Consider the following 11,244-nt stretch of genomic DNA (forward strand, 5'->3'; position numbering starts at 1 on the left):
ACTTGATCTGTTGTGGAGCACCTATGCTCCAACCAGAGCTGTTCGGACCAATCAAATTTTCAGGGCGGGCTTTATACGATGATGGACAGATGATCAACAGTAATGTAATCAACCACGTCACCAAAGAGCGCTTGGGTTGAATTTGTTGACAACAAAGATGGCTCCCGCTGGAGATTCCGCCATCGCATCTGTTATAGAAGATATCGACAGCGCATTAATTTTGAAAGAGGAACAGAGAGCCGCGATCGAGGCATTTGTCGATTGGAAAGATGTTTTTGCCGTCCTTCCTACAGGAATCGGCAAAAGTTTAATTTATCAGCTGGCCCCGATGGTCGCTAAGAAGCATACTCCGTTGCTCTGATTGGTTGTAGGTCTATCCAATTGAGTTCAGAGGCATTTTCTTTCCTGGTTCGGTTGAAACACGCCCCATAATCACAATGGAACAGTATCAGACTCATATTCTGACTACATAGAATCTGAGTATGACGACGTCAGGCTAATAAAAATGCAGGGTCGTCAGAAAATTTTATTACATGATTATTTGGATAAAAACTTCTACACTTATCTGTGTATAAATTGAAAAGGACAGGTGCGCTGACACAGCCCTGGGGGGCTCCTGTGCTCAAAATGTTAGGTTCAGATGGAGTCCCATTAACGCTGACCTGCTGTCTACGATTGGTTAAGAACGAATGATACCATTTGATAATAAGAGGGTGTACTTTAAAATCATTCAGCCTCTTAATTAACAGATGTGGCTGCAGCGTATTAAAAGCTGAGCTAAAATCAACAGGAATAGGAGGCGTGAGTGTGAGGTAGAATCCTCTAAATGTCTGTTAATGTGTCACAGCAGTGATGGCGTCATCTGTGCTTCTGTTACTCTTATATGCAAACTGAAAGGGATCTAAAAGACAACTGACCTCTGTTTTCAAGAAATGTATGATCATTTTCTCAAAAACACATCATCACTAGTGACGTAAGTGCTACAGGATGGTAGTCATTATTCTCTTTGCAGCTTGCTTTTTTAGGTACTGGAATAATAGTAGAGTTTTTCCAGATAGAGGGAACAGAGTGAATGTCTAGAGACTTCTGGAAGATGGGGCACCATGCCTCTGCCAGCTCTTTGCTGCAAGATTTCAATAGGCGCCCAGAGATGCCATTCGGTCCAGAGGCCTTCCTGGGGCAGATGCATGACAAAAAGACTTTCCACAACATGCTGGTCAATGGAGATTTTCACAGAGTTCAATGCAGGTACACCATCTAGAGGGGCTTTTTGCTATTGAAAGAAATCTCTGGTTTTGAATCTACAGAAAAAAAAATTCAACTAATTTGCTTTATCCCTCTCATTTATCACATTAATACACCGCTATAGGCCTCTTTACAGTCACTGTTCCCGACCTGTCGCGCGACAATGTGACGTCAAAAGTACGTAGATCTCGCTGGCGCGCCAGGATTTAAGGTGCGCACTCTGTTTTTTGCACGACAGAGCGGAAACTGGAAGCATGGACGAGTTCGAGGGCAAGCTTTCCGAGCAAGTGCGCCAATAGCAACTGCATTCTGACTGGTACCGGATGCCAGGACTAGAGTGACTGCAAGTCTCTCTCGTAAACTTACTGGGTTAAGATGAGTTCATCTTATCCACTGTTGACATTGACATCAATGCTGCTGCCAGTTTTGCCACTGTTTACCTTTTTCCTCTTCTTCTAGTCCGTAGAAATAGCAAAGTTGGTAGCCTTTCCTCAGTTGCGACGACTCTCTGTTCAGGAGAAGACTGCAACTAGTGTCTCCTGCAGCCACGTCTCAGTGAAGACAAGCAGGCATGATTCACGGTACTCGTGGAGAAATCTGGTGTTGACTTTGATCTCCTCAACTTTGCTCTTCAGCGAGCGGACGTTGTGGAGAGGCATGGAGGGCAGCGGTGGTCTGTGTGTTCTTCTCCGAAGTCTCTGTCGTACTCCACCGCGTTTTCCCTTCCTCCGCGTCCGTCCACTGCAACCTGCAAGCAGACTTCGGGCAAGCAGCTCCCTCGGTAGCTGAGGGGTAGGCGTGTGACTGGGCCGCAGAAGCAGGAGCTGGTCCCGGGTGTAGCTCAGGAGCGTGGTCGGCATAGTGGCCCGGCCCGCTGGCGTGGAGTGGCATACAAGCCAAACAATTGGGGTCACCATCAGTCCTAAAAACAGCATAGTGTTGCGCTTGAGCACTGTGTTGGGATAAAAACACCAAAAGTTCATAAGAAGCCACACACAAGCACACATAATGAACAAAAACAATGAGGCGATAGCCCGAGTTGCAGCAGAGCAGCACCAGCCCACACAGACGGAGTATGACTTTATTCTCTGCTCAGGACGCCATTACTCCACTATATCTTTACATAGTTTAATATTTAGCATCATATTTGCCTGCTGTTATTTTATTGTGCTGAACGCCAAGCACAGCCCCTTTTTAAATAACAACAGCAGTCAAATGCAACATTCACATGAATGCTGGTATACGAATCCAGAACCATCATATAGTAAACACAGGGCACATTTTACTGCAGTACTATAACTTTTGATACCTTAAAGCGCCCATATTATGCTCATTTTCAGGTTCATAACTGTATTTTAAGGTTGTACCAGAATAGGTTTACATGGTTTAATTTTCAAAAAACACCATATTTTTGTTGTACTGCACAGCTCTCTCTCACTGCTGCAGATCCCCTTTTCACCTGGTTTCTGTTTTAGCTACAGAGTGAGACCTCTTTTCTTCTTCTTCTTCTGTACTATCTTTGACTGCACTCGCACATGCTCAGTAGTTCAGATGTAGATCATGTCAGCTAGCTAACTCTAGAGACAGTAAAAGAAAGCCTGTTTCTCCAACTTTGGTCAGTTACAAGGCAGGATTAGCTGGGAGACTTCTAAATGAGGGTGCACATGTAAGTAGTTCTTTTGTAGATTATGGTGAACTTGTGTGTGTTGTAGCAGTGCTTTGCTATTGAGAACGACGTAGCATGCTAGCGTTGTTAGCCATGCGCGTAGCTAATGCTAACGGTTAGCATGCTAACGAGCTAACGGTTGTGGTTAGCCAGCTCATTTCGGACTGTGACATCACAGTCCGAGCCGATTTTGAACAGCTCACTAGGAGACTGAAAGCAGGACACATTCAGAAACCGTATCTCACTCAAAACAGCATGGATGGATTTTTTCAAAGTTTGTATGTGTGTGGAAGCACCAGAGACACAAAAGAACACCCCAAATCCCAGAAAAAGTGATTTTTTCATAATATGGGCACTTTAAGTACATTTTGCTGATAATACTTAGATACGTTTACTTAAGTAATGGTTTGAATGCAGAGCTTTTACTTGTAGTGTAATGAAAATTACTTTAGTAAAGGATCTTGTAATTCAGTACATAAATGGTGCCATGTTAAGTTAAGCCAGTGGTTTCCAAACTTTTTCCGCAGGAACCCCGTTTCGTAGATAATATCGTAATAATATTTTCATTTTTTAGATCGAATTGTGGTCACCACAACCTATTTTCTTGACTTTGTTCTGGTAGTTGAGGCGTTAGGTGTCGCTTCATCATCTGCTTTGCGTTAAACATGGCAGTCCTTTCACAGACCTGTCCATGTTTTGCTAGCAGTGCAGCAGAACCATGCATTATGTATTCATATTTAGCGTCGCTATCTGGGAACCACTGAGTTAGGCAAATATGAGGGTTTTGTTACTGGCATTGTGGCGTTAATTAGGGCTGCACGATACGAGGATAATATGCAGTAACGTTGTTGAATATCATGATAATGACACTACTTGCGATAAATAAAGATATATTAAAGTGTTCTCACTTCTGCATTTCTGCTGCTTTCAGTATTCTGCTAAAACACAACAAATTGCTTGTTGATGAAAGGAAATCATTTCTTACATTCTTTTAGTAAACAATCTGAACATTGAATGTAATATAAAAGGCAGCACTAAAAAAGAATGACAGTTACATTTTAAAGTGCTGTTTCCTGGTGATATTTTCTTTCACAAAGATCTCTGAGTGTCTTTCGCCTTTCACAATGTGTTTATTGCGGCAGTTGATATTGCGATGGTGATAAAAAATCGTCGGTACTCCTGCATGTGTTAACTGCTGTTGTCGTGGCCCCCAGGACGCCGCTGCATTGTGCAGCCTCGTGTAACGACCGTCCTCTGTGTGAGTTTCTGGTGAGGAACGGAGCTGCTGTCATGGCCATGACGGAGAGCGACGGCGCTACCGCCTCCCAAAAGTGTGATCCTTACGCTGTCGGGTTTGAGGAATGTGAGAACTTCCTTAGGGGTGAGGCATTACACCCACACACACACACATCCACACACAGACACACACACACACACACACACACACACACAGACACACACACACACACACCCTATGACACTGTCCTATTAAATGCTAAAAGTCAAACATAATAGAATGAATCATAAAATGACACCATTTGACAGTTACTCCGACCTTTGCTCTTTTAGCTGTTTTAAATGTTAAATGTGACAGGTTTGAGCTTAGTCTTCCATCATTAACTCACGCACATGCACATGATGTAGCTCATGATAATAATAATAATAATAAATTGAATTTATATAGCGCTTTTCATGGACTCAAAGTCGCTTTACAGGGCAGGGTAGATTATAAAAACATAACAAAACAAAACGAGCAAACAAAACAAGTAGAACAAAACAAGATACAGATGAAAAAGGGAGGGGGGCAGGTGGACTATGGGTAGGCTGAGGTGAAGAGATGGGTCTTGAGGCGGGACTGGAAGATGGTGAGGGACTCAGAGGTGCGGATCTCTTGGGGGAGGGAGTTCCAGAGCCTGGGAGCTGCTCTGGAGAAGGCTCTGTCCCCAAAACAGCGCAGGTTGGACTTTTGGATGGAGAGGAGATCGGCTGAGGTGGATCTGAGGGACCGTGAGGGTTGGTAAGGGGAGAGGAGGTCAGTGAGGTATGAGGGGGCCAGATGGTGGAGGGCTTTATAGGTGAGGACCAGGATTTTGTAGGTGATGCTGAAATATCCATCGTAAAACTCAAGTTTACATGTATGGCTCTTGTCCAGTATTGTCATTCAAAGTAACTTAAAGGAACAGATAGGATTCTGGGGCCTCATGTATAAACGCTGCGTGCACACGAAAAAGCTTGGGTATGCTGGTTTACACACACACACACACACACACACACACACACGTGTGATGTATAAAAATGAAATTGACGTGAGAATGTCTTGTCTGGCTCTGTAACGTGGCAAAATCTAACTGAAAAGTGCCAACACTCACCAAATGTTTCCACTTCGGTTAATGTCGTACTGTCTATGAATATGATTATGGATATCAACATAATTATATCCGCTGATACACCATAAAAGTTTATTTTAACATTTATATGGATAATGTTTCACATTGAAAGGCCAAAACCCAAACTGAAATGCTATTAACTGTTTCATTTGCAGTCTACTTAATAACATGAGGGCGTAAAATGAATGAAAAATCCACTCTGTATATAGCTACATTGTGTGCACCCCGGCTAATTTCCCACAGATAAAATATCTTAGGCTACTCACTGTGCAACAACAAGATCAGCACGGAAAAATGCATTCGTGTCTGTGAGTCTGTAGTTGCTGAGGCTGCGACATCCATGACACACAGGAGGCTCAACGCATGAATCCATCTCCCCAGGAACAAACGCAATGTCGGGTGGGCAGACTCATGTGATGCGTAGGTGATCCCGTGGATGATGTGTATGTAAGTCAAATAAGTGTAGGAAATGAACCCGACCCGGGCCACTAAACACTGGGTGCACGAGTGCAGCAGCTTCACAGCGCTGTTTGGACGACAGAAACAGAATATGAAAATGATGAGGTCATAAGGAGCAAGGTTACCTCCCCTTTCTCTGCTTTGCCCACCCAGAGAATTTGGCCCACCCATGAGAGAGAGACATCATGGCTTTCAAACGAGCAAAGTGTCAGTTGGTCAAGGCCACACCCCCACCCTCCACCTCGCACCCTCTCTCCTCCTCAATAGACAAAGAAATGGCACATGCTAAGGAAAGCTCATTGTGGGACTGGCTCTAGTGGCTGTAATTCTGCACCAAGGCTGAATTTTGGGAAAGAGACTTCAGATACAGTATTAGGGGACCACTAAGGCCTATATAAAAGAGACTTCAGATACAGTATTAGGGGACCACTAAGGTCTATATAAAAGAGACTTCAGATACAGTATTAGGGGACCACTAAGGTCTATATAAAAGAGACTTCAGATACAGTATTAGGGGACCACTAAGGTCTATATAAAAGCATCCAAAGAGCACCATGTCATGGGACCTTTAACTCTAGTCACTTACCAGGTTGCCTGAAACCCAAACTTGGTCATTAATCTAAGCTATCCCTCTCTGGGACTGTGAGTGTTAAACTTGAATATTTCTCCTGTCTTGTTTGTAACACCAGGTGTGGAGGTTGCCATGGGGACGGAGAACAGCGGGGTGCTGTACGCTTTGTGGAGCTACCCGGCTCAGGCAGCCGACGAGCTGAGCTTCAGAGAGGGAGACATGGTCACCATCCTGCAGAAAGCTGAAGGCTCGGACTGGTGGTGGGCCTCGCTCTGCGGCAGGGAGGGCTTCGTTCCAAACAACTACTTTGGAGTAAGATACCAATTTCGCCAAAGAATTCCTGCAGGGTTGTGCGGCGGGGGCGAGTGTCAATTAACAAACGGCCCATTTACTGTATGTGACGTCCTGTTGTGTTCTTTAACCCCCCAATATAGCACAAGTAGACTTTATATTTCAATACTACTGTTGTCCACAAGATCGTTTATAGATCTCGACTTTTCCGATCACACTTGAAGGCAGCTTAATTTCACAGGGGAGAGAGAGAAAGAAAAGAGAGGAGTGAGACTTAGCGAGTTCTTTGTTGCAGGAAACATTCAGCTGTTACACAAACTCCCGGGCAGTTCAGTGCTTGGGCATTTTTTTACCATTTATAGTATATTAAAACTTAGCAGCGATAGAGGAAGTGATGATTCCTGTTTCCTGTACGGGACTCTCACACCGCCTCAAAACACACTGACTACTCTGATCTTGTTACATGATTGGCCACCGCAGCGTGACGTCGGGTTGCGTTTCTCCAAAAGTTGAGTCGGTCTTAGTCTATATCCTCGACGTTCCACTTCTGGGATTGCTCCGTTGCCGACGGAAATTCCACCGGATTTCACTCATTAAGGCCGGATATCCGTTGCCTTGGGCTTCCTTTGTGTTGGCGTTCTAACCTCTGGTGGATTTGTGAGGACTATGGTTAACTGCTCCTCAGATCTCTGCAGGGTAAATCCAGACAGCTAGCTAGACTATCTGTCCAGTTTTCTGTTGCACAATGAAAACAACCTTTAAATCGTACACACGTTCCACCAAAACAAGTTCCTTCCCAAGGCTATTTCGCAGCTGCACCGGGGCTCCATCTGGCGCTTAGTCCCGCCCAAGACGATTGTGATTGGTTTAAAGAAATGCCAATAAACCAGATCACGTTTTTTCTCCCATCCCAGAATGCTGTGTGGACTAGCCTGACCCTCCTCCGCAGCGCTGTGGAGGAAGGTCTGGCAAAGCGAGATTTTTTTTGCGTGTCCCCCCGTGGCAAACCCCGTCGCAGCCTAAACACACTAACCCCATTCAAAATGACACTTATTCCCACTGCCTGAATGCAGAAATAAACATGAATGTTAATGGGTTTTTTTTGTTTTTTTTCTCCCCCCAGCTTTTCCCGAAGGTTCGACCCAAATCTCTCTGCTGATTGGTCTCTTGATGATGGTCAAACTGGTGCAGAGGACTGGCTCAGGAACTGTGCTTTACAGCTTCAAACTGCTGTTTCACTGGACTGCATCTGTAGTATGAAAAGGCTGCAACGCTGCAGGACATGACACATGGTTTTGATCTGTCAGTCTAGGAGAGTTCAAGGAGAAGTCTCAGCATTCATTTGGGTTTCACTGACAATCTTTCTAGAAGACATCGTTTGTACTGGCTCTGCTGTAGGATTTGTTTTTCTGGTAAAAGCTACAACTCTGTATTGTGCTAAACCTCTTCTGTCAAGCTATGGCTGTCTATCCAAAGGTTACAAAAGGGCCATATTCCCTGCTGTTTTTTACTCAGCTGTGTTCCAGTCACACACTGACATTTCTGACTCATCGGCTGCTAACCCCAATGCTCACAGTGGCCGTTTGTGTTCAGTCCACCCATCAACGAGGTCAACGTAACTGTATGCTGTCAACAAACACGAGCCATGATTGCTCAATTTAGAAAAGGGCCGCCTCCGTCAGAGCATTATCAACCCGCTCATTACTGGAGCAGAGCTGTCTGCTGCTACATACCGAGTGTAAAGTGAAAGAGAGTGGTCAGGAGTTGATATTGAGCTTTTATTTCTTTTATGATATTTCTAAAATATACCCTTTGTACATATCACTGTTTTTGCAAATAGTTTATGTGATGGAGCCTGTGATTTTTATAAACCAAAGTTGTTAGACATTCTGCCAATGTGGCTGCAGACTTTAAATATTTTTAACCAGCCACAATTGAAACTTAACTGTATCTGGCTGGTTTCTACTTGGCTCTAGTCTTTATGCACGATGTGGGTGACCTACCCCATCTGAGGGTAAATAAATAAACCATGCTGTGTGTTGTAAATACTATAATGATATATACTTAAAATAACAAAAACAATTCAAACGCAAACGGGGAAATAATATGCATTTTGAGTTTGAAAACATTTTGAGTCCCCCCCCTCCCTTGCCTCACGGTGGTTTGGCCTGCTTTCCCCCTTTACTTTCAGCAGCCATCTCAGTTGAGTTCAGCCGATAAAAGGTGACTGTGAGCCGGGTAAAAGAGCACCGTGAGAGGACGGTCTTTTCAGCGGACGTTGCAGTCTAGTATAGCCTTTAAAAGATGACTGTCCTGCGGTGATGACATCACTCATAAAAGTCTCCTCTATAACCTATAAAACATCCTAAAAGATCCAAGTGGTGGAAAGAAGAGTATTGAAAAATACTGAAATCTGTGATGCCAATTTCCCATTGCAGCCCATGTTAAGGAGAGACACTAAAGGTGAATAGGGAACATATTTTCATCATGAACCTTCCCCAGTTGATTACGTTTTATGTTATAGAGGAGACTAGTTAATGAGACTAGATCAGTTGAAAGAGTTTCTGTTGCAATGTGTGTGGGGTCATGTTACACAATGCCTGTACTATTAGTTAAGATTGAAGAAAAAAAAATGTAGTTTGGGTCAAAGCATGGTCCACTTAAGTAGGACATGCTATAGTAGTCTATATCTACGACGTTCCACTTCCAGGATTGCTCAGGTGCCGCTGGAACTGTAGGATGAAATGTACGCCGATGGCTGCCTTTATAAATTAATGTCTTTGGAAGAGAACGTTTGTCTATGACAAACTCGACAATGAAAGTGGTCGTTTTTGTGGATGTGTGTGTGTGTATTTCCAGTGGTAGAATGATTGTTTGGCGATGCATTTGTTTTATTCAATTTTACTCAATAAATACATGAGTCACACATTATTTGGTTTCCATTGAAATGGTTTGTTCCAGTCGTGTGTTTGTGGCTTCAAAATAAGGAATGTGAAATGTCCTCTACTGAACAGCAGATGACACTGTCTGCTCAGGTACTACATATTCAGCACTCATTCAGAACATTTACATTGTGTTAATACCAGCAAATATAAAGTCATATATAGTAAAAGACCATTTATCTTCATCTTGTCTGCTGTGCTGCGCATTATAGTAAACCTTGTAAGTACTTTGTTTCTTCTTTGAAGTTATATTTATTCTCGTGTTCTTTCTCCCGCTCCTCTTCTTTTGCCCCCGAGCGACTTCTGTGATTCTTAATGAATCAATTAGCTGCACTATTATGCACAAGGGTGATTAAAAAAAAAAAAAACTACACTCATTAATATTGTTTTAATTAAGCCTGACTGAAGTCTTTTGATCTGCAGACTACCTCTACCCCACTGGTAAACCCCAACACCTGTATGCTTCATCACAACCCCTAACCCTGAGGAAGATGAGTGTCAATAGTGTTTGAAGCTGACTGCTGTTTCATGTTTTTCTTTATGTTAAATTGTATTTAGATTATGAAATCATATGATGAGGATGATGATGATGACATGCGCTGAGACACATACACAATGTCCTCCCATGTACTGATGAGCTAATGCAGTGTGTTCAGGTTTTCTGTTGAATAATTCAGATGATGAGGACTGACCATCGGTGGCATACATAATGTTTGGCTGAAACAGATCTCTTCTTGGTCTTGACTATGGCGAAGAAAAAGGAGCATACGCTACAAAATGCCAATATTAAGTCTCATCTTTATTCATAAAACACATTTCATCAACAACTCAACCAAGGAGGTGAGATAATGGGACTTATGCCGCTATAATTTTGCTCAGCAGGTTTCTAGAAAGAAAACACAAACATGAAGAGAGGCTGAATAATAGGAGTCATTTCTTCAGCATGAGTGTTACATTTCTTTCATTTTCATCATAGGTTTTTTCCTATCTTCTGTAAAGTAACTCTTTGGTTTAGATGATGAAAAAAGATGAGTCGCAGTCATTTAAAGCTACATTGCGTAAGAATTTCTCCCATCTAGCGGTGAAATTGTATATGGCAACCAACCGAATATTACTTTCTAGCCCCTCCCATTCCGATCGCGTTTTAACTCCTACGGTGGCTGTATTATTCCAAGAAGTACGACTTCGTCCGTGAGTGTTCCTTCCAGTGTAATAATACTTTTACGTTATTTTGGTACCATTTTGTTGCTACCATCAGCTATCAGGTTCCCAAACATATGCAAACTAATGTTAGCAAAGTATCGGTGCTATCGTTATTCTGTATATTGTGCAAGATTAATAGTGTAAGGCAATGTTTACAGCGTAGGAGAGAAGCAACGGAGGTTTGTGATTTTAATATATTTCTCTGAGCAGTATGAACAATGTCAATGAAACCGAAATTAGCTCTTAGGATCTCCATCGTTTACACACAGCTGTTCTAGCTGTAGCTAGTCTGTGTCACAACTGCATGACGTGAGATGTCTGCCAGGGTTACAAGGTAGACAATCCTTTTTCATCATTGACACGAGGAAAAGTATCCTAGACGTCGTTCTAGCATTATGCACAACCATGCTATAGTTAGCCAAGCAACTATAAAACTTTGAATTTACACAAATAGGCTGAATTACCTTTTGAGAAGAAAGG

The 11,244-nt window shown here is 43.0% G+C and overlaps 1 protein-coding gene across 3 annotated transcripts in view; it reads left to right on the forward strand.

Moving 5' to 3' along the window:
* ppp1r13l (protein phosphatase 1, regulatory subunit 13 like) overlaps nt 1-9,550 on the forward strand; it is a 52,494-nt gene extending 42,944 nt beyond the window's left edge. For 2 of the 3 annotated variants that reach the window (XM_039780638.1, XM_039780646.1), the window contains exons 11-13: nt 4,126-4,292; nt 6,447-6,640; nt 7,743-9,550. In XM_039780638.1, coding sequence (XP_039636572.1) covers nt 4,126-4,292; nt 6,447-6,640; nt 7,743-7,778 — 397 coding nt within the window. In that variant the 3' untranslated portion in view covers nt 7,779-9,550. The remainder of the gene's footprint in view (nt 1-4,125; nt 4,293-6,446; nt 6,641-7,742) is intronic. The other variant, XR_005636766.1, reaches the window with a different exon arrangement.
* The last annotated feature ends 1,694 nt before the right edge of the window (nt 9,551-11,244 follow it).

The sequence above is a fragment of the Perca fluviatilis genome, chromosome 2 (assembly GCF_010015445.1).
Source record: "Perca fluviatilis chromosome 2, GENO_Pfluv_1.0, whole genome shotgun sequence".
NCBI lineage: Eukaryota > Metazoa > Chordata > Actinopteri > Perciformes > Percidae > Perca > Perca fluviatilis.